At 38.7% G+C, this 24,776-nt stretch overlaps 1 protein-coding gene across 8 annotated transcripts in view; it reads right to left on the bottom strand.

Moving 5' to 3' along the window:
* The window catches only part of NMNAT3 (nicotinamide nucleotide adenylyltransferase 3), a 32,709-nt gene extending 18,237 nt beyond the window's left edge, over window positions 1–14,472 (bottom strand). Inside the window, exons 1-5 of one of the 8 annotated variants that reach the window (XM_056358899.1) lie at window positions 14,355–14,408; window positions 12,193–12,253; window positions 4,874–4,940; window positions 2,966–3,137; window positions 2,326–2,462 (exon numbers count right to left, since the gene is read on the bottom strand). In XM_056358899.1, coding sequence (XP_056214874.1) covers window positions 2,326–2,434 — 109 coding nt within the window. In that variant the 5' untranslated portion in view covers window positions 2,435–2,462; window positions 2,966–3,137; window positions 4,874–4,940; window positions 12,193–12,253; window positions 14,355–14,408. Of the gene's footprint in view, window positions 1–2,325; window positions 2,463–2,965; window positions 3,138–4,873; window positions 4,941–12,192; window positions 12,254–14,354 lie in introns of all 8 variants that reach the window. The other 7 variants (XM_056358902.1, XM_056358900.1, XM_056358901.1 and 4 more) reach the window with 7 other exon arrangements.
* Between the last annotated feature and the right edge of the window lie 10,304 nt (window positions 14,473–24,776).

The following is a 24,776-nucleotide window of genomic DNA, read 5'->3' as shown; positions in this document are numbered from 1 at the left end:
AGATAAGGGTGTATGAAAAATAAGATTAGACAGCATCTGAAACTGAAGTGCTGTGCAAAAAGCTGGCAGACAGAATTACTGGAGATGTCAGTCAGGATGCACATCAGGGATAGTCATGTCATTCATAACAGTAAAACCTGACTGTGAAGTCAACTCCAGCCAAGCTACTTCACAACTTACCATTTCTGCCTGATTTGTGATTAAGCAGAAATACCAAAATAGCACCAGAAGTAAGTAATTCTTACAGCCTAGGAAACATCACCCCTCATGCTAGTTAACTCTTCACTCATTCTAGTTAGATTTTCAGGCATTCAGTGTGTATGTTATCTCAGAAGTGCATTGCTCTCACTGAGAAGGGAATTAACGTGAATGTAGCAGACCGCTACTTCAAACAAGCTTTAGGCATGTATAACTGTTGTCTTCCAGCCTCACTATCAGCTCCCAGTCTGCAACTAGTGCTTCTTCTCGGCAAGTAAGCTCTGATTTCTTCCCTCCTTCCCTAGGTAACTGCAGAACTGGAAAAGACTAGAACATGAGAGAATGATCAATTAATTTCCTTGGTGGGAATGGTTCTGACATGAAACAGGCATCCAGAATTGATCATTTTCATAGCATGTTGCCAACCCCTTTTGTTTGAGAAACTCTTTTCACCATACCAAGAAAGACCATATACCAGGTTTCTGTATCCATACATATAAACACATACATCTGCATTTACAGTTACTTCAATTAAAGCTACCTCTACCTGGCATGGGTAAAGCTTCCACAAGCTAACTGAGGATTCTTGCTTTGTAGACATCCTGGGTTAAGCATTCAGAAAGTGCAATGATTTCACTGTAAGCAGCCCAGACACAAGAAATCCCCTTCTCTAATGCATGATGTACTCATACTCCATACATTAAACTAAGATGTCAAAAGGCAAGTCACATCCTATCCAGAACTAAGCACTGATGTTAGACAAGTGCAATGTAACACACAACTTCCATTTCAGCCTTTCAAAATTTCATTTTTAATATGAATTTCACTAGACTTGTTCAAGTAAACTGCTCTGAGTAAGGGGTGGAGCCTTCTTACATAGTCCCTGGAGCAGATCAGACAATAAATTGTGATTCAGACAGAATCATAATTCATTTCCCAGTTCAATCCATCTTTCAAAGTAAAGAAATAAGTTACTGGACTTTAACATACGGCTTAAACAGAATTACAAGTTGGTCTCACATTACCTTTCTACTCCTTGCACACCTGGGCAGCAGAAGCAGTTATAAAATTACAGTAAGAAAAACCAATTCAAATTCCTTTGTAACCCTTTTTGTTCTGTGGGAGCAACAAAATCATTGTAGTTACAGGACAACAGAGACTTGTAGAGGCAGCCCTCAGAGCCAGTTCTGTAATTCTTCCTCAGAAAAGTCAAAGTAGTCTTACAGTATGTGGTGAGTGTGTAGTTGCTGCTTTTACTGCACTACGGTATCAGTGGGTTACCAAATTCTCTCCCCGCCATCCTACAATTTGACAGCAAAATTCCTTTTACTATTATTTTCTGTTCAGGTTCCTACTGAATCACCTCCCTAGGAACTTCATTGTCATAGTTCCAATAAACTGTGATTCCCTCCCAACCTCTTCCAGAAACATATGTGTATATTTTAGCTGCCAGATGGAAAAAAAAAATTAAAAGCCTCTGCAACTAAGTAGTTGATTAAACTTAAGAGTTCAACGCTTCTCAGTAGCTATTCTGATTTTTGCTTAAGTTCCTTATGTTACCCACCTTTCTCTTTTGTTGCCAAAACTTTCCAGCCTGCTGACATCTCACTTTTCTCATCTCCTTTATGAGGAAATTATTTAGCTAGGGGAGATAACTTCTACCTCTTAGAGAAGATGGATAATGAATAATTAACGTTTCCTCTATACTCCTGTTTCACACTGCTGTCAAAACTGCTAACTGTAACACTTCCTCATATTAAAACACAATGTATCATAAAAGCATGAAATCTGAACATAAATGTTTCTTCTCAGTTTCAAAATTGTTAACCATACTCTTTCACAAGAGTCAGCCTGTTCCATGAATATGATCCTAAAACTGCTGATGAAACTTTCATTTTATTTTCATGAACAGTCATTATGATACTTGTTTATGTACTGAGCCAAAGGAAGACGTAATGCTACACTTTCTATATTGAATATGCCATGAAAGCCTCATACTGAATGATCAATAAAGAATATTAAAATTAAGCCAGCTGTAAAGTGACAACATCTATAGCGAGTGTTAAAAATCCTTCCTTTTCACAGTAAACCACCACATGCGTGTGATCCTAACACCACCTTACTGACCTGTTCGGTGCAGGTGATCTCTAGCCAGCTCAAACAAACGCATATGCATGTTTGTGATGGGGTTAAAGGAGCCACAAGCTAGAAGAATGACAGGTATCCTGCTCTTCATTCTGACATCAAAACATTAAAACTCCATCCTAAAGAAAAAAAATATTATTAAAATAAAAAACAAACTTGACAATGAGCAGTCTGTCCATTGTTCCTCAAAGTAAAAGGAGCACTGTTTTCAGAACTGTGCATTCCTGGAACACTAATAGAAGTATCAGAAGATCAGTCCCCTGTACCATCACAGCACGCAGGAGGTACTACCTCACAAACACATGTTCTTTGGTATTTGGAAAGCATCAAGCACTTCTGTTTCCCCACGTGCAGGACGTACAGGGATGGCTAGAAAGTATTTCTAGAAATTCGTATTATGATTATTATTAAAAACTGTCAGGTTTTATACATGTTTTTTATTTTTAACCTGCTTTTGTCAGAAAACAAGGGTTTGTTCTGTCTTTCTGTCAACCCCCTATTAATAACTTCAGAGCCTGTATGCCTGCTACAAAAGCAGATTATTGTTTGTTTTTTTCAAATAAGTTCTTACAATGTACCTTTACAACAGATGACAAACCCCACATGCAACACCCAAACCTACACGTTTGGCTTCCTTAGAGGTGGGCAAGCAGCAGCTGGTGGCCAGCCAGCCAGCCAGGTGGCAAATACTTCTAGCCAGGTTATCAGCAATGTCCTGCGTAGTTTCTTTGCTGGATAGCACAACAAATGATGGTGGATCAACAACAGGGAACAGCAGGGAGGAGAAACTATAGCTGTTACAGAAAAAAACACCAGGGACATTAAAAAGCAATGAACAGGGTGAATGGGGGGAGAACAATGCTGTTAGGAGTATTGCAGGTGCATTTACAAACAACCCTTATATAATTTAGTTAGAATGTCAGTCATCTCAATAAAACGCAGAGGAAATCAGTTTAAGTTAGTCACTGTGCTTGGAGCTACTTATTTGCATAGCTCTTTTTACCCCTGAATCCAGAATATATCTGGCATGATTAAAAACAGTTGTGTCCCATGTATATACCTGTGAAATGGGGGTCTCTTTTCCTAGGATCTGAAATCTCTACAATGCTCACACCCATATATCATACATGCACCATTCTTGTCCCTTCTCCTGGCCTCCAGCCCTCTCCATCAAGTCTAAGTCTTTCTGCAGAAGACAATTGAATCCCAAACTTCAGAAGTCAGTCCTGGGTTAACAGACTGGAGCCGGTATGGATTCTGTGCTCTGTTTAGCCAGATCCTGCTGTCCATCTGCAGTGTACCAAAGCACTGTAGCTCAGAGCCTACCCGCACTGTTCCCAGTCCTTATATTCCCTTATTCTTTGTTCCCTTTTCTTACTTAGAAAAAAATTAACAAGAATGGTTAAATCAATATCAAGTTGGTGTTTTATAGCTGCCAATTCTATCAGTTCATTTACAGAGGATTTAAAACTCTGAGGAGTAGGACTGTACCATTTAACAGCATTCAATGCACCTAGCAATAAGTTTTAATATTTTCACTTGTGACATGTTGGGAGTTTGCGAAGTTCTTACTGTAGCTTGACTATCTAGTACTGAACATATATACTAAAATTCTTTTAGATGTTTTCATTTTACTGATTTCTTGAATCTCCCATCATACTAAGGGAGATATACTGGGGGAGAAAAGACTCGCAGGCTGTAGAGCCATTAAAGGTTAGCAACAATCTTACGGCCTACAATTGTCGCAGCTGTAGGAAGCACATTTCACAGCACCCTCTCTCTCCTCTGATATACTATCCCTGTGTAGAACCTAACAAACTCATACATGAAAACTGTATGCAAACTTTATAGGTGCTTCACTCAGAAAGATCAAACTCCGTGTTCTTTTGTTCAATGTCAGCAATTCTGTAAATGTATCATCATTGTATGGGGAAAGGTCTTTTCGTCTTGAAACAGGCAGCAAAACATTAGTATCTGTGATTAAGTGAAAAGTCATCAAGAATATCTAAGTGTTCTGCTATAGTCCAAACTTTTTGCTAGATAAATTCTGTTGCCACAGATTAGACAATGCTGCACTCTCAATGATAAATCAATTAATTCTAGACTACAAATTTTCTAGAAGCAGAAACTGTTTACAGCATAACTACAACGATGTTACCAGCATCCAGCCCTGCAAACAGGCTTACACAATCTTATATTACAACCTAAAACCAATGACACAGTCAAATAACTTTACCCAACAGCCAAGCAGGATCAGTCAGCACCTCACTCACACAAATACATGTTCAGGTGGAAAATCACACCCCCATTCTTCCCTATTCCATGTATCAATAGCAGCTCTAGCTCTTACATCTGCTAGCTGACGGCTCTGATACGGTCTCTTCTATACTGATGAAATGCGGTTTACATTTCCTTTGCTGATCTTTCCATTGACATCTTGAAAGTTATAAACTGCATGGGGTTTTTTTTTGGTTTTGTTTTTGTTTTTTTTAAAGAAGCTTTTAATTCTATAGACTTCTCTATTTCTCACCTGAAGCATGCTGGATGGTTTGACTGCAGCTCTTACTCATTTATACCTCGCAGTCTCTAGGGAAAAACTTCAATGCAAACAACAACAGCAACAAACAGAAAGAAAAAAAATGGAAACCAAGAATGTACTAAAAGTAAACATGTAGTAGAAGCATTTCAAAATATTTTTTGAATATTTTTATTCAAATATATACATGGTGAAAACTCACTCCCAAACACCTTATATATAAAATATCTATGTATGTAAATAAAAATCAAGACAGCAGCATTTTTATCCTTTCTATCCTCAAAATAGTGTATCCTAAACTTATTCAACAGGTATAGTACAACTTTTAAGATTTCAAACAAAACTTTCTGATTCAGCCACTATCTCAGCTGGTATCAATTAACTGAAGGTTTAAAATCATTATAACACCACCTAAAATAACAGAAAAAAGGAAAGTTAACTGATTTTTCAGCTAAGATCTCTTGAGAAATCAAACAGAATAGAAAACATTAAACACAGATCTTTAAACAGAGGAGATAGCCTCTTGACCTGTTCATCTTATGTGAGGCAGTGGCAGTCACACTTCTTTTAAAGTGCTGCAGCATCCCAGTGTTCCTACAATTACAGACTTCTACATTCAGTCCAAAGTTGTATGCATTTTACCTACACACAGGAAGCAGGCTACCTAACTAGTTTTACCAACTGAATATAAACTACAAACAAGTAGGTGAGTGTGCTGTTATCAGGCACTTACTGAGTGTGCACATTGTGCCAGGGCAATACATTTCTGTTTCATCTGTTCCATAAAAATAAGCCATTAAGCCAGTCCTGAATACTGCAGTAAGTCATCTCTCTTGCCAAATGGTCTACAGACCAAGCAAGCAGTAGTTTTTGCATCAATTTAAATATGCTAATACCAATTTGCACCTACTAGGTGCTGTATGTTTGCAAAAAGTCAACCAAGTGTAACATCAATAATGTACTTTGTTAAATAAATAATCTGTGATTAATTTGCTCCCTAGCAATTGTTCCTACACAATGCATATTCCATTAACGGCGCCCCATAAAACACAGAATTGTTTCCTCCTGTTGCTGTTCCCAAGTCTAGCTAAAATACGAAGTACTTTTGAAGAAGGTGCACATGGATAATTCAACTGTTAATGCAGTCTTGTTGCAAGGCTGTAAAAAGAAATTCCAAGTAAGTCAAACACGTATCTTGATCTCCAACAGGAAAGAATAATTAAAAATGCACACCACACATAGATTGGGAGGGGAAGAATGGACACAGCATGATACCTAAAAAAGGGCTGCAACCAAGAAGCAGACTCCCTCTCTGGGATTTCCTTGGTACCCAACTTTCAGGAGTGCTGCGATGGCAGTTTTTCAGGACTTACAGAATTCAGGTCCTTACCTCGGTGCTTCCGCTCCCATAACTGTGAAATCAGAACTAATCCTCAACTACTTCAGAAGCTGAACTTAGCTTCACACATACCTTAACTGAAGTGACTGCACCTGTAGATACCTTCATCGTGTAGATACTCTCTTCTTCTCCCTATTACATCTGTGACAAACTACTGCTTTTACGTGTAAGTTACATACAAGCAAGTGCTCCATAATCATTAAATGATCATCTCAAAAATCCTCTGAGGGTGATTAGTTCTATAAAGGAATCCCTTTTGTACTTAAAATTATTCTTGCATCAAAATATTCCACCTACTCAGGAACTGAAAGGAACAGAATACAGGCAGCATTTATTTGGAAGAAATTCCAACACTGGTATCACCTCTATTTTAATAAAAATACTGTATGCATTACAAGGAATAATGCATTGTTATGCACATGCAATTTTAGGATCTTTTATGTCCTACCCAACAGCACTGTGTACCTTCCCCGGTGCATTTAGACACTGATTAAGGCTCCAGAGAAGGAATGCAACCAAAACTTCCGAGAACAGGCACTTGTTTCACATAATTTTCTCTGCACTCCCTTATTGAGTTTGTAAGGTGGTGGTATTAACAAATCAAATTTGTTATAGGAAAAACCCAACCTTTCTCTTTTACAGTCTCTCATTAGTACTAATCAACAATTTTTAGACATCGGCACTGAAACAGACAAACCCCCACATTTCTTCATTTACTGCAACTGCCAAACTCTCATTCAAGCGGCAGAAACAGTAAATTGTATGGTAACATTTTACATCGATAGGTATTCACTACCTGGCAAACCAGTTTCAAGTCCTCAGTTTCTTCAGAGAAGGGTGAGAAAATCATGGAAAAGTTACATTTGTACTAAGGCTGTCCCACCACTCCCATAACTACTGTACCTCTAAACTACCTTCATAAGATTGAAGTGATTTGCTACTGCCTTGCTTAAAAATGTCAAGATTTTAGCAAAGTCTGTTCCACTATTCGAGTCTTTGCTGCCTCAGTATGGTGTCTTTGTGTGTACCTCAAAAGATCAAATAAATTCAAAGCACCTGAAATCCCACTAGAAAAAAACCCTGTATTTCAGAATTCTAAAGAAAATACTTGCGGTGTGTTTGTGAAAAAAGTTTGTTAAAGCAAGAGACACAGATGCCAGATTGAGCTATAAAAGCATTTTTTGACAGATGTGATTAATATTTTTAATAATTACCTATAATATTTGTACAGCAAGACTGCACCTTCTACTTTCAACTAGTTTACCAGCATTTGACAGAAACCTTAGGAATATGTCAGTAAACATCACTATTATCAAGCAGTATTAGTAAGATTTGTATGATTAAGAGTACAATAACTGACTTAATTTTTTAAGCGTAATTCTGGTTTTATAAGGAAACAACCATGCTTGATTTCGCATGAAGAAAAGTCAGTAAACTCTGTAAATACATGTCCTGTTTGTGCAACTTCCCTCCAGACATGACAGACACTGCCATTTGTTGTACTTCCAATCAGTAAAAGATAACATCTTTTGTCATCTTTCCCATCTGTCTTCAAAAGTCATAGATAATGGAAGCAAGAGAAAGCACAGCTCTGACCAGAGACTGTGAAGGTTTGCTGCTTTGGAATATTATAGGTGGTGTTTTTAATGATGAAAAAGACACAAGAAAATAAGGTTTGAAGGAGACAAGTTCCAGTATGATCCCATTTCATGCAATAACTGCATATGGCTCCTTCTGGTGAGCGCTTCTGCGTCAGTGTGCTCTGCTCTGGGCACATGCACCCACAGCCTTGGCCAGGCTGGGGTCTTCTAATAAACGCCAGTTACATGAGTGTCTGCAGTTTAGAACAGGTTTCAACAGTATGGTACATCACCTGTCTACAGACAAGGGCAGACACCTTCAAATGAGGAGGCCATGCTCAAGCTATGTAAAAAAGGCTTTATGATGGAACATTCATTTTAATTTTCATTAGAAAATTCCTGCAAGTTCTTTTTCTGTTGTCTATATTCCTACAATATGTCAATAATAGATGACATTACAGATGACCACAGTTAAGTACTGCTGAAAGTCAGTAATTAGAGCCATATCTGATTAATTATCAGAAGCACAATGGTGTGCTGAGCAGTGCAGTCTGATTCATGAGCTGTTAAATTAGTAAACTGGAGGACAAGACACCGATATGTGCATGCTCTGAGCCAGACCCACTCTTGAGCTAAAATTTCTGCAAAGAGCAGAAATAAATTGAATCCTAGCACAGGATGAAAGTGTTATCTTCTTCCGTGAGGGTGAATCTAGACTAATTTAGATGAAATTTAGATTTGAACAAGTTCAAAGCTGCCCACATTCATTCTTTTACTGGCCCACATCATTACCTTGTATAAATTCATGTAGCTGCACCGAGCCCAGCTGAGTTACACCAGGTGACATTAAGGTTGTTACGGTTGCAAGACACATTTTCAAAGTCAGAATATAAAATACATTTTAGTAGCTGACCCAAATCATAGCAAACCACAGTACACAAATATCCCTTAAAAATATTACCAGGTATCAGATTTTCTCATGCTGTCACTAAGGAGAGCCACTGCCATAACAAAAGTTACTCCAGTCAGTAAGCTCCCAGCATGTGCTGTCACTGAAATTAATCCACCACAACAGTGACAAATATTCACCTGCATATCCCCACCTTCCACTTTAATAATGAACATAACATAAATATCTGGGTGAGAGAAAAAATGAAAAATATATAATCTAGGGTGATATTTTATTTGCTCATCAAAAAGTTACTCGCCCCAGCCAAGAAGAATTTTACAAGGTGCACATAAATACTACACATAGCCTAATATGACACTCTAATCCTCTAAAATAGCTTTTTCAGGGCCACATGATGGATCATATTATTGTTAAATTCCAGTGAGTCAGGTGTACCTCATTTCTTTTATTGGAAAGTCATTAACAAAATGTATGATAGTATATATGACTTTCTATCAGATTCAGCACATCAGAAGTATTAAGTTGCCCCTTCCAAACCCCACACCAGACTTCTAGTCAGAAAATGCAAGTCCCGTTGCAGTTTCTAAATCAGCTTCAAATAAACTCCCAAATCTAATCACCTCCAAGCTCGTTGCAGTCTCCACTAGAGCAGCAGCTTATACAACCTCATAAAACCATCCAGGCTTTTTCATGTCTGCCTGTGAAAATGGCCCAAAGCACAACAAATATTGTCTTTAGTAACACATAGGCTTCTTTTGCTTAAGATTGGCTTAATTTGGTGGTACTTGACATTTCTAATTCAGCTTTGTCTAGGCAGCAATTTTCCCAGTAAATGGTAGTGACCAAAAAGCTACCCATGGACAAGTTACCTCACAGAAAACTGCAACATGTCTCTGGCCCAAATTCCAAGTGCCTTGGCGGCTAACAGAGAAAGCAGCCTCAGCAGAATTATCTCTTCTTCTCCAGAGACAATACTTCACTCTTGCAATTTCTTTATTTCAGGCTGTATCAGTGGGGAAATCCCCTCTCACAGAAGGCCAACAAGACCTCTTCATCAGTTACATTTCTGAAATCAACTTAACTATGACTTCCACTTGTTTTGTACTTTTAATGATTTTTTTCTTCCAAATAAAAACTAGTTCTCTGGTTTTAATTTCCATTCCAAATCGTTTCTGCTCCATTGCCAAAAAGAAACTGATTGAAAGGCACTAAACAAGAAAGTTGACTATAAAAAGTGCACAGGGCCAAAGTATGAAACATATAAATAATAAAATGACCACAGGACTCATACAGTCTGAAACACATGCTAAAACCGAATTTCAAGTTAATAATGAACACAGTATTTCCTTAAATAATTTTCAAGTGCAAAAAATTTAAGCAGAATATGATTTTTTTTTTTTTTAACATTGTGCTAAGGAATTATTCTCAATTCACACACAAAATAGTGCAGGTGAATTCAAGCCAACTACAACACAATTTTTTAAGTCTGTGAGTTGCAGGTTTATAACTAGAATCACATAGTGGGACACAAAAGTGCCTGGTGCCCAGAGTCAAGCCAGTAAGATGCCCATAGATACTTGCATGACAGTATTCTGTAGAATGTATTTTCCTTAATATTCTTATTCTGGACCTTTGTCCTGCAAAATAATCCTGTGTACAGGGTGCCTGTTGCCTGATCAGCAACATGGAATTCAGCAACTCAGCCACACGGAGTTCAAAAACCACTATTTATGCAACTCAACAGTGAACTTCCATATTGTTGCCATGCATATATACATTCAGATTTAGCTGTTGTCCTTGAACAGTAAAAATTTAAAGACAAGCCGCAGCATAACACTCTCACATTCTTTCTCTGTGTTGTCTGGGAAAAACATGGAATAACATCCATTTTCTAAAAAAGGCATTTCATTCTAACTGCCTATAAAACATTCAGCAATGCTTAGACACAGAGCTCTGTAGCAGTTTCGTCTGGTTACAAAGCAAATGATACTACACTAACCCAGAACTATGCAGAAAATAGGTTAAAAAAGACCGGCTTGGCAAACGACAAACGTTCAGTGTTTGCCGGGTAATGCAGGATCTCAGCCTGCATTACACAACAGCAGTCTCGCACCTTTGTGTAGCATTTCAACAAGGTCAAAAGAATACAATCAGCTCCTGGCATCTTCTTGTATTCGCTGCAGTATGATCTTTAGAATTGCTTATTCAATAATCCCTAGTGATTTCTCAACACCAAACACTCAGCTCCTTTCCTATTCTTTGTGCCCTTATCACACTAATGAATAAGCTTTTTCTTCTACAGTTGCATAAACGATTCTAAGTAACCAATAGTCATCCTTCTGTTGGCATGTATGACTCAGTCATCCACAAGAACAATATACTGATTTCTAGGAAAAAAGGATACATGCAGAACTGCAACCCAGGGTGGCTATTTTTAAGCAAACAAACTGCTGATTTAGTAAAAGTACCAACTTGTCTGTCCAAACAAACTCCGTACTAAAACTTCAAGAGTTCCTTTTGAGAAGCCATTCAGAGTGATTTTTCCTCTATCAACGTCTTCTGCAATTTTCTTATAATTAGCCAAATACATTTAGCAGAACCTAAGGCAAATCTTGTAATAGAAATACAGCTTGCACACAAATAGGAGATATCTAAGTGGTAAAGAAACCATCTTCAATCACTAAAATCTGTTCTTATAAAGCTGGTTTTAAAAGGTAGCAAACTAACAAACCCCCTAAAAGTACTCCTGCAGAGCATTCAGATGCAAAATAATAGTATATATATAAATAACTCCTGACACTGTTTATGTAGTTAGAAAACAACATCTCACTGGCTCTACAGTTATATGGAAGAGGTCTTCCATCAAAGTAAAGAATTAAAACTAAAAACTTGACTAAGGCAGCTATCTTTCTATGCTTCAAGGTTTACCTGACCACCTCCAGGAAGCAAGAAGGAATTCTGCAATATATAGCATTGCTCAGTTTGCTAAATGCAGGATAGGGCTTCTCATTTTCCTTTGGAACTTGATCTATTAGTTACTGCCAGAGTCAACAAACTCAACTGAACGAACAGCTAAGGTTAGCAATGACTATATAAAGCTGCTGTTTGAAACAACATGCCCTCCTGCACCAATTCAGTAGCATCCAGGTATCCTCAGTGTAGCACACTTAACAGTGAGAAGGCTATTTGCAATTAAATTTTTAAGCCATCAAAGTGAAAGGAATGCACATAATGCTTACACTAATATGTGAATTTGCCTACTAACACTGAGGATTTTGCATAGCAATGAGGCAGTTTAAGTAAATGGCTCCTAGGCTCAAGAGTTCACATTGCTTGATATAGTTATATTTTAATTAAATGATCAATTTAGAATTCTACTTGCTTCATCTTGTACAACCAAAGAATTCAAGGAAATGATACAAACCTGTGTGATCCGAACTGTTTTGCTTGCTCTTTAAGAATCTCACCTGTACAGGGATTTCTGGCTATCCAAAGAAAAAGAAATAAGATTCTGAAACAACTACTATGAAATTATGTACCTCATTACAACAACAATCACACTGCAACTATCACCCTAAATGTTTGTAAGTTCTTATAATAATTTAAATAAATATTAATAACCATACAATTTTACCATCTTCAACACTGTGACAGTGCCTCCCCTGTTTTGGGGGGACAATCAAAAAGCCAACAAAATGCTGGGCATCATGAGGGAAGTACTGAGACCATTACACAGGGTATTGGTTTTAGCACTACAGAAAACCTGGACAGGCCCCCGTTCTGACTACCGTGACCGGTTCTGGTCTCAGCTCAGGAAGGGTAGTTAAAATGGTCAAATGAATGGAGCTACCACTATCCCAGAGGCAAAAAAACGTCTGGGACTGTTTGGTTTGGAGAAGAGAAGCTTGGGGAAGCTACAGCTGAGTTTTACAGAATGATGAAGACACTAGATAAACAGAGTGCAAACCTTCTCCCTGCAATACTAGATGTAGGGGCTAGCCAGTGAACACAACTTTTACAACAGGCTGAAGTGTGCACTGGGAGGCCAGGTGCATGTGTGGTGTCCCTAAGCTGCTGTGGCTGGTGGCAGGAGTACAAGGGGCAGCATGTGGCCAGGTCAGTTTCCCTAAACTGGATCTCCTCTCTCCATTTCCTGGGATGCTAGGCTGAGTCTGACACAGTACAGCATTTCTGATGTGTTTGAAGATCTCTGTTAACTTTGTAAGCCTACAATAGCTAATTTCTTGGTTTCTTCTTGTTATTGTTGAGAAAAATACACAATGCTTGGTGAGTAAAGAGGCTTCTACAGCATTTTTTTGAGTGGAGCACTGCACTAAACAAACAGTATGGGGGGAAAACCACAGCTGTGAAGTTGGCTTTTGAAATTCCGGCAGCCCTCCTGGCCACAGACAGGCCAGCAAGCTGGGGGCCAACAACATCACCCAGCCAGCTTCACCTGCTACGCCACTTAAACATTTTATGACCTTAGAAATCATCACTGCTATGAAATCTGGTTTGTCTCATTAAATGATTTTAAAAGGCAGAACCTCAAATAGCTCAAATTCCCCTTTGACAGGACTGCCATCTATTGTGTCCTCAGTGCCCCCCTCCCTCCTCCCCGACATCTCTGGGCTTCTCAAAGGTCTTTCAGATCACCTGAACGCTAATTAGCTTATCATAGCTATGCTAAATTCTAAAATTTGCATTTCTGAAGGTAAAGGCAGGAAGCTAATTTACTGCTAGAATCACATAATGTAACTAGACTTTAGTAAAAATTAACGCCTGAAAAATGCACTACTCACACATGCTGTATTGCTGCAAAGCGTAAAGAAAACAAACATCAGGGAGAATTTATAAAACTAAACAACAGCTGTTGCACAAGGGGGGAAACAACCTCTTAACGTGGAAGAGAAATATGAGTAAGTTACACAGCGAAAGGCAGATAGATTAAAAAAGAAAAATAACCAAAAATCCTCTTGCCTTCTGTAACTCTCACTGGCACCTGAGTGGGTGTTCTGGGGGGAAAAAGAAAAAAAAAAAAGGCAAAAAATAAAAAGGTTTAACTTGCTACTGTAAATATGGCCCTGGCTCTGTGTTTATTGCGCAGCTGACGCGGGGCGCACGGCAGCCCGCAGGGTGCCCGGGGGACGCAGGGGCACGGCGCCCCGGCCCGCTCCCCGCCGCCCCGGCCCCCGGTGCCCGTGCGCCCGCTCCTCCAGCCGGCGCCCGGCCGCGCACCACGTTTGCGGCTCGTCTCCCTCGCCCGGTCCGCGGGGCGGCCACAGCCGCCAGGCCCCGGCGCCGGCCCGAGAGGAGCGGAGCGCCGGGCCCAGCGCCGCCGCCGCCATCCCGCCGCGCTACGGGCTCCCCCCGGGCCCAGCTGCCGGGGGGAGGGGGGGGGGGGGCGAAGAAGCGGCAAGGCGGCTGCCGAAGGGCCGCACCCGGCCTCGCCGCAGGGAGCGCGGCCCCGCGGGGACAGCTCCGCGCCGCGACACCACGGGAGGGCCGCGGCCCCGCCGCCACCACCCCGGCTCCTTCCCGCCGCCGCCTGCCCTCGGCCCGCCGCATCCTGCCCGCCGTCCTTACCGCGGCTGCCGGGCCGGTGTCGCGCCGTGCAGGACAAGCGGGGCTGGCCCCTCCTCGGCCCTGCGGTGCCGCTCGCCCCGGGCTGGCGCCGCGCTGCCTTGGCCCCTGCCAGCCCTGCGGCTGGGGCATCGCCGCTTGCCCTTGAGCCGGCCCTGCAGGGCGGCCTCCCCTTGGTAGGGAGCGGGGAAGGCAACGCATTAACTCCTGTATTCACCTGAATGTGACGTTCTAAACTTTTGGCATCCTGCTGTTATTTCGGTTTTTAAGGATGGGTTCTGCGGCCCCAGGGTTGTGAGATCGATTTGCAGCCGAAAAGAGTTTGCACGTTCTTGTGGCTTTCTCAGAGGCTTGCAATAACGAAGCTCAGTTTCTCTGATGGATAAGAGTCCCCTTCTGCTCCATCAGCTATTTAATATTTTGCAAAAGAAACAAATGTCATAAAATGTGTGTTAAATAGATTCTAAGCAAAAACCTGAAGTCTGGAGAGTTTTAAGTCATTTGCTTGTTCTTTTTAATTCTTAGGCATGTAAAATCTAGTTTCTTGAGATGACAGAATGTCACCAGTTAGTTTTAGAATCTACCCAAAACTTCCTATTTTTTGTAATGTTACAGGGAAGCACAACAATTCCTCTTGTCTGACACTGTGGTAAAAAATAAATAGGGTCGTGGATTGTACTGTTAAGCTTTACTGTGTGAAATGCACATGTAAATGATAAAACTTGACTCCTGCATGGAGGCCATGAGCTGTGCTTCAGACCTTTGGCTGGCCTTGCTGAAGGCTGCCCAAGGAATGGTTTCAGCATCTGGGTCTTTGGCTTGTGACTGGGGGTAGGGTAGATACTTTTTAGGCATAACTTTAGAAAGTATGAAATCATGAACTGGGCTCCCCAGAGGAGGCACAAGCTTAAAAGAAAAAAAAAATGATCCAGATAAGTATATAAAGTATTGTGTCTTCTGCTTTTAAGTGTATATAAATATGGGTTTGGGTCTTTCTCCCTAATGCTAAATTTCTCACACAAGCAAATGATCCCTGGAGCTGTACCCCAGGATGATTAAAGTAGCAGTGCTGGCAGTACTGAAATTGTTGTTTGCTTGTGTGTGGCTATGTATTTTTCCATGATATTTCCTTGGTCTTTTCTTGCTGTACCCTATTCCCACAAAGTTTCAAGTTTTTAGGGGAACAGTATTGTTAGTGGTAGAGTGGGTTTTTTATCATTTAATACAGGCAAAAAGACTACACAAACAAGTTCTTACATATAAGCAGCCTAGACTATAGGTGCACAGGCTTTAAAATGCTGTGGGATTGTATAATGATGAAAAGCCAGATAGGCAGTTTTGAAATGAACTAATGTTTATGTATAAATAATCTTTCTTATCAACAGATCTGCAAGAAACAATAGGGATTACAGAAAAAATAACTCCCCTAACTCCCTTTGAGAGAAAAAAAAACAATTTTGAAAAACTTTATGAAGCTGACATCCTAGTGCATAATGGATCATTTCTTTTTGCTGACCGGGCTTACTAAACATACAAAGCCTATTCTGAAAAGGAGTAGCTAGAATTAAAACCTCCTCTTTGCAGATTTTGAATTACTTTTATGTGTTTTGGGAATAAATAAGATTCCCTATAAAAGGAAACATTGTGCTTCATTTACGAAAAAGAAAACCAATTCAAAGATTGAATCTTGTGCATCAAGCTTGAAACCCAAGGGTGAGCATCTGACACAAATTAATGTGGCTCTACTGACCTCAATGGGAACAGTTCTATGGTAGCCGAGGTTCTGTCCTTCATAATTTTTGTTGTAAACTGAATCATAGTTGTAGCAATAGGTATTTCTTCCTTGTTGCCTTTAAACATAACCTTTCCATTTCAAATTAGAGTTTTTAGGAAACTATTTAATAAATAAAATGCTTTTTGAACTGAGCGGTAGCTGGAATAATTTGCTGATGGTAACCAAACAGAGCAGTAGGTCTGATCCTAAACTGTGTTCTCCATTGAGCCCTCTTGAAAGTGGATGAAATTGCAAATCGTGCCTGAAGTGCAGCGATGTAAAAGAGATGATATGGGAAGAGATCAGTATCAGACAAGAAAGCGTGCAAGAGCTGAAGCGCTGAGATGCCACACTGCAAGGGAAGAACAACCAACCACAGAAAGTTCCAAGCTAATTATGAAAATGAACTAATTAAAACCTGTCTTCCAGCAATTAAGACAAAGTTACCACTACAGAGTCATGTCATGTTTTGACAATTACCTAAAGATAATGGCAACCACTGCACCAGCTTCTCTCTTTATCACAGTAGCTTTTTTTCATGGGTTTCAATTCTGGACTTGTTTCAGTGGGAGCTGGGAGCAACAAGACTAATCTGGTACTCTTCTATTACTTTTAAGTAAAACATGAGTTAGAATACCCATGTCAAAGTGTAAAACTACAAGTATGAAATTCCAAGCCAAAGTTGTTCCAGATGCTATGAATTGCTGTACGAAATTTGGCATTCACTGGAGTTCTCGAGACACAAAGCTCCCAGGTTCTTACATAAGCTATGCACATCAAGGCTGTAGAATTAGGCCTTGTAATTGTAAAATCTGCCAAAACAGCAGCATGACAAGTCAGCATAATCTTTTAGTTCTTGGCATCTGCCCTTTACTGATGCGTAGTTCAGATCTGAAAAAAATTCTATTGGGAGGAGATGGAGAAGAGAAACATGAGAGAAGTCTTCATTAACCTTTACCCTCCATAACATAATTGGAAAGCATTAGCTTGAAGTCTTGGCTTGGACAATGAGGTGATCATTCACTCAGCTTAATCTATGAAGTAAATACACAAGGTTTTATTTTTACATTACTTAAATGCTGCAGTTACGGTTAGTTTGAACATTAAATCAAATATTACAAATCCGGATGGACAAGAAAACGTTAACTTCCTGCAAATGAAAATCATTCAGTTGCTTGATTGCTATTGGAATTAAAGGCAAACATTAGCAAATCCATTGTTACTGAGGTGAGCAGTAGAACTCAGAAAGGATAAAAAGCAGTACAGAAACAAAGCAAAGCAGGCTCCAGTGTGCTATATTCCTCTGAAGCTGCAGAAGACAAATGAGTAAAGGTAGAGATAGGGCAGAATACAAAGCTTTATTTGAAAGCTAAGAAAAAGCCCCAACAATGTAAAAGGCCTCAAATAACAAATAAAACTTTTTAACTTGGCTGCAAGGAAGATGAAGATTTATCTAGAAGATAAAAATTTCTCACTTGTTTTAGGTTCTGTGACAATCAAAGCAGCTTTTTGTCATAGGTGAACAGAATGGAATGTTTGATTCATTTCTTTCTTTTTTTCTTTTATTAGAGAGTCTGTCACACATGCATTTTTTATTGTTTTGTTTTGGTTTTTTATTCTCTGCTTAATCCTCCACTGTTTGTAAAATTCTGTCAATATATATCGATTCTATCTTGGTAAGCATTGTCTTCCAATTGTTTTGTCTTTTCCTTTTGGTCATTGATTTTACTTGCTTGTATTTTGAATTGTAGTGAAGTTAAAATAGCTCGTTTTGTTTGCATTGATGTTTCAGATAACATTCCATATCTTTCCAGCATAGTGAGTGGTATAATTGGTTGATAAAATCTCAGCATTAGGGTTATGTTTGGTAATTTAATGACTCTTAAAAAAAATTGTGCAAGGTTGTATCTGGAAGTAACAACAACAACATATAGGCGGTCCGAGAGAATCTTTGTATGATCATTTGAAAATTGATTTTTTAATACAAGAAACTTGGCAGTGTTTTTTTCAAGTGGATTTTTAAAAAGTATTTGGCACCTTGCTTTTCATTTTTAAGCTCTTGGGGATATCTCTTGATGGATGTTAGCAAGCTATTGTATTCTTCCTCTGTAATCTACAGTTTTACCTGCAGGAATTTTTAATAATTGTACTGGAAACCACAGCATCATTTTATACCTAAAGCCTCCACATCACTGGAAGTTTGAGATTTAATAGTTCTGCAGAGCTGAAAGTGGGACTAATACTGTTACCAAAGGGAAACCATTCCTGTTTTGCTGTTATAGTTCTGTTCAAATTTGGAAAGAACCAAGACAAAAATACTAGTACTATAATGCCCCCCACTGTGGCACATGGGTGTACGTACCAGCAGAGTTAAAGCTTCTTTCAGTGATGTGATCCCATATTGGCACTTGCTGGATCTCTGCATATTGATGTGGCTGGACAGATGTTCCTGTGCTGAGTTGGGCAGTGGCCTCGCAAGGGAAGGGCGGTAGGAGCACAGCTATGAGCAGAGCAGTGTGTGGGGAGAGCCAAGTCAGCCGAGTCTCTTGAGCAGAAACTCCAGTAGTAAAGAAGGTTGCCATGAGAATACAGTATAAGATTTACATCTTTTACCAAGAATTAAATTGAATCAAAAAGAAACTTATATGCTGATAGATGACAGTAACTTCTTTGCCGCCTTAGCCTGAACAGAACCTTTCTAACTTTACACTGGTATACTTGAGAGGAATAACAAAGTTTTGGGCATTGATTCTGTTTAACGTGCAGGGAACAGTCCTGTAATGATCGGAATAATTTTAATTAAATTACTTTTAGTTAAAATAAAGCACTAGTCAAAACTGAAATGTACCATGGTGGTATATTTGTTCTGATGAGGTTTTGACTGCATAGGGCTCACTGATCTCTTGCACAGATAGGGCAGAGAGAAAAGAAAACAAGTCTAATACTGGAAAGCATATGGGTTTTCATAAAATTGAGTATCTGACACAATTCCGTTATACAAAGATACTGAGAGGATTTTGTGTTCTTTCAGTGCAGAACAGAGAATAATTTCAAAATCTTGAAGGTCTGTTGTGGAACAGAACTGTCATATTTTGGGGAGCTCTGTAATTTGTAGAATAGCTTCTCTGTAACATGGAGTTGTGTAACAGAAAAATGGGTCTAATATGTGGATTTCATTATTGCTTATCTAAGAGGAATTGCTGTAAAGGCTCATTATTTCTCCACTCTTAAGTAATGGCTTAATCCAGGCTTTGACTCCTGCTGCCAGAGCCACACAGGTTTGCTGAAATGCTCAAGTTTGTTGCTATTTTCTGGGAGCAAACCATAGTTACAATGTTTTTTCCCCATGTGACCTCCTTTTCTGCTCCTCCTCTACTGATGTCAGGAGGAAACTAAGGAATTTTTGCCTGCTCATAACCAATTTTATGGTTAGTACACCAGGATTTTTGTATACAAAGTGGTCAGTTGTGTGTTTTTTGTGTTTGGAGGAATTATTGCAATGTCACTTTTCCCACAGAAGAATCCCCTCTGTGCACACGTGGTGATGGTACTCATGCTCTTAGAAATCTGTACAACGTCACCAGGCAGTGGGAAGCATTACTCAGGTGATGGTCAGCTGCCACCCCTTAATGTCACTCAGATGCCTGCCTTTCCTGTGTAGCTAATACTGCCAGCCCCCTCAAGGACTATTGATGTGCAGTATGGTTTTAATTAAAAATATATAAATTTCTGTCCATATTTATACAGTTTTTAAAGCCTGCAATATCGTACTTCACAGCATAAAAGTTAAATGTGATGTAAATGTCACATTTTACCCATTTTGTAATATAGTTCTCTTTCTTGGTTTCTGTTATCTTCGTCACCAAGGGGATTTCTCTCTCTCTCAGCCCCCACCAGTCTAGTTTTTAATGACTTGGCTAGAAGATTATTTAATCTGTTTTATATAAACTTTAAAATGATATGGTGAGGCATAAATATAATGCTCAAAATCTTGATTTCGGTATAATTTAATATAAAGGATCTTTTACAAAGCAGTATTGTGCAGCGCAAAGCATCAAGGCTTTCATCCATCTTTATTGTTTCTCATTTAGGCCCAGATCCACACTTACATGCCAGATGGCAACTGCAGAGGAGTTTCAAGTTATAGCTGCAATAGACGAGAAGATAAGTGCCTCTTGAGAAAGGGAAAGCCAGATTGCATATTCTTTTCAATTGCACCTGATGACTTATTGCTAGTCACTAATTGGCTTGTCCGTACACAGGCAATTCAGAATCTGATGGCAGTGCCTAACTTTATCTTTAGCTCTGTTCTTCCTGCAGAGATCACTGGTGAAATAAACCCTTGCAGAGAAGAATATTTTATATGAAGCTCTGTGAAAAGCAAACCTAAGGGTTTTTTTCTTTTCATTATTGCTGTGTCAAGATTTTTTGCTTCAGGAGAGCTATAAAATCTTGCATAACTGTCATTGTTAATTATTATTTGAAAATAGAGTAGCTGACAGTGATGTGCTAACAACTGGCAATATATGCGTATTAAAAGAGAGACAGAAAACAACAATAAGTAGTGCTTGGTCTGTTTTTCATTAAAAATAGGAATATTTTAATAGCAGTCTTCCTTTCCTACATATCTTTGAGTGCATTTTCATTTTAGTCCTGGGTGGGGCATTTGACAACTTGTTTAGACTGCATACAGAGAACCAAGAGAGCCAACTATGAAGAGCATAAAATAACTTGGGAATGAGAAGCTGCTGGTTTATTTTCACTACTTAAAAGCCGTCAGCAGCTGAAATATCTCTAGAGCTTTAGAACAGTGTTGTTGCTTGCCATTGTTGATGAAAGACAAAATCTGTGTTTAATGGTACAGTGTATAGCCAACCTTGTAATAAACCCTTTAAAAGGTGAAGTATCCACTTAGAAAACAGCATCCCTCATGCAATAAAATGTCAGTAATTTTCCAGCTAATGCAGAACCTACATTATCTCCCAAAGTCTTCAATTGAAAGCATTTTCCCTTTTATCATTTTCCCAAGACACATTTTGCTAAATGCAGTGACAACTTACCAGAGTTATGTGCAAACAGAAAAAGAGCAGCTTTCTGAGTTATAAATGAGTATCAGTTGTCTTGAAGAAAAAAATCAAGGAAAAACAGGCTATGTAATTAAGATCTTAATGTTCAGTATTTTGTTGTCCATGTGTCTGTAATCACAGTCCCAACAAAAACAAAAGTATGGGTGTGAACGTGCAACATATCAGGGCTGTAATACCATAGAAATAGGTAAAGAGCCTATCTTGTTAAACAAACGTGGAGCAAAATATATCACTGGGAATCAATGGTACTTCTCAACGGTATTCTCAACAAAGAAAGGTGTGAAAGAGTACAAATATTCTTAAGTATAACATGACCACATCAAACTTCTGGAAAAATCACTGGGGAGATTTCCCCAACTCTCTAACTGGACCGTGAATAGAGTCTGAATCTTATAAATTATCATTTGCTTCAGAAAATTGCTAAATTGACTTTTCCTGTTGAGGGCTCCACCAGTAACAGATAAGACACAATCGCAGACAACCATCCAGTCAAGAATGAAGCTGCTTAACACTTGGATAGCTGTGTAGTTAAACCAGCAGCTCCCAGGGAAATAAAATTTAGACATTGCAAACATGTTAGAAGTCAATGAATCTAGATTCCTAAAAATCCTGGGTCGGGTCCTTTCAGTGGTTTGTTGGCTTTTTTTTTTTTTTTTTTCTTTTTTTTTTCATAACATGGGATCCAGACTTAAAAGATAATGGAGTAATTGCAGTGGTCCCACTGCTACAGCTGAGCCAATAGCTTGCAGCTGACAAGACTTTAAATTCTTTCCATATACCTGAAGGAATCGCCTAGGTCATCAACAACCACAGGTGGGTTACAAAAAGTATTTATTGAACAAAATGTAGCAGCTATAAAATAGAATTTAAAAATGCATCCAATTGGGTATATGTTGAACTTGCAAGTGTGAGTTACTGCTGCGATAGTGTGCCCTTTTGAATGAGGCTTTTGAAACAGTGCACTTGCATAGGAACTTTGGAGAGTAATCATCATAGTGGTTTCTACCATAGCTTTTGCAAAACATGATCCGGTTTAATTAAATGCTTCTCAACATACAGCTGCACATTGGTGGTTAAAAATGTTTGCAGTGCCTTTTTGTTATCTTGCAAAATAAAAGGTACTTTATATTCTAAAGTATGCCTTAAAACTTCTGAGGGAAAATAAATAACTGGAAAGTAAGGGAAGAAAGTCTGTTATGGTTTAGAGTGGACACATTAAGTGGTTAAAACCAAAGAACTGGGATGGATGGCTGGGAGGACAGTAAGAATTAAGGTAACTTGCTAAGAGATGTTTGAAATAGTAGCGTGCTGTGCAGTTATCTGTGAATAAATACTTGCTAATAGTGATAAAGTAGTAGTATGTTCTGTAATTGAAATATCTTGAAATGCTAAATTGAATATTATAATTTGTTTACCATATATTATAACATGATTTATGTCAGCCTATACATGTTATAAGATAGCATAACAGATGAAATTACGAGATAGAAGCAAGCTTTCACCAGATTTGACTGGTAGAATTAAAACTATGAAGGACTTACTAATTACTACTTAATGACCAGAAGCAACCCAAAGTGAAAGTGAAGACAGCAAATCTGGAATAAGTAGGTGAAATGAGTAAGACTTCTTATAGTCTGTAATTGTCCGTAGGATATCACTGACCTATTGCTGCGTTTGGGGCAAGCAGGGTGTTTTATAAGAACTGGTAACAGGCTAATACATCTAACATTTGTATTCTACAAATCAGAATAAAATTAACTGATACCTTACTTCAGGGCTTGCTGGTTACTTTTGAAGCATTAGGCGTTGGCTATCGTTGGAGGAAACTCAAAGGCATCATTATATGGCAAAGTGACATGCAGTTTTTATATGAATTTATTGCTCTATAAGATGCTGGCTTGATAGACATATTATAGACCAACCCCACCTTTAGATATACAGCTTCTGAAGATGAAAAAGTAGTTTGGTTACTGTACAACTAAAAGATAATTTTTCCCAATGGAGAAAAATAACTGTTCTTTCTCCTTGAGATTAAATGTCATTTGTTGAAAATTTTAGAGATTGTTTTCTTCAGTCTTATTTTTCATTTTCAGCTAATACTGACTGAATTCAGTGGGGTTGTGTGGCCTAAATCAGTAAGTTTGTGCTCAGAACTATCAAGGCTGGTTGACCTTGCTTAGATTTGTTTGGCAAGAACAGAGGTGATGGAGATGTGGGTTTTTTGTTTTGGGTTTTTTTTTTTTTTTTTTTGAGATACAGCATTCTGTGTTTGTGGATAAGTGCTCTGTAACAAACATTTTTTTCCCCGAGTTGGCAATGATGGGGTAACAGGTCTGCATGAAACAGTGGGGGCTTTCTTATGCTTACTTTTCTGCCACAAAGATATTCACGTGTATGAATAATAGCAATAGTCTCTGTGGCTTTTTTTTAACTTGATGACTTAAATACATTAACCACTGTTTTTATTTGTTGATATGCTATGTCACACACATCTCTGCAAATACAGCAATGAGTAATTCAGTTTTCGATGTCGGACCAGTTACAGAAGGTGCTGCTTTCCTGATAAAGGTCCAAGGTGCTTTTCAATGAATCATTGCTCTAATAAATCATTTTGTATTTATACTAGCGTATACAAGTTAGGATATTAATTTCCAAGCAGTGCCTGTCATGAATATGTAGTTTAAAAAACCTTGGCTGAATAAAGCATATGGACTTTACATTTCAAGACCCTATCTGTAATTCACTGTACATTCATGCTGATACACAGACAAAGGTGAATTAGTTCCAGACAAAAATGCATCAATGCTCTATTGAATAGTCAATTATTAAACACATAATGGAATCTGTGGTTATCAAGGCATGCTCAGAATGTGCATAGGGTACCTAATTTGCACCAGAATGGAACAGAATCAGTCTATTTCTAAAAAAATCTAGGCAAAAGTATATTAACATGGGATTAAAATGAGTTATTGGTTCTGCTGTACAATGAATGGGCTTACTTTACTTTATTTAACCATCCCAAGGAGTTAATTTCAGGGCTGCCTTATATGTACAAATCTAGAAAAACAGCAGTAAACAACATTATTTTCACTGCCCTCAAGAAATAACCTATCCAATTGTCAATGTTCTGTTTTGTGGAGAAAAAACAAGTTTTTGAGGACCACACATGAAGGTAAATGTTACAATGTAAAACTCCTGATAACTGTTGTAGCAATTTGGTTGAATAAAATGAAGAAGAAAAAAGTAAATCAGTTATTGCTGGATGATGAGAAAAATATCTCACGAATGTCACCTGCATGAGGTTTTAACTCTTGTTCATTCCCCTAAATCTATAGTAAAGATTTTATTCAGGGAAAAAAAGTGTTTGACAATTGACTGATGGTTGACTTAAACAAACTACAAACATTATTCAGGCTGTGGCTGTTTATTATTTTACTACAATTATATACCATGACAATTGGTTTAGTGCATATTTTTTATTAACATTAGGCAAGCTGCAGATTTATTGCAGTATGTTTAAAGGTACAGTTTAAATCAACAAAGAGGTGTGTCAGTCTGGCTGTG

Source organism: Falco biarmicus, chromosome 13 (genome assembly GCF_023638135.1).
Source record: "Falco biarmicus isolate bFalBia1 chromosome 13, bFalBia1.pri, whole genome shotgun sequence".
Lineage (NCBI taxonomy): Eukaryota > Metazoa > Chordata > Aves > Falconiformes > Falconidae > Falco > Falco biarmicus.
This window is presented reverse-complemented; position numbering and strand designations above follow the sequence as displayed.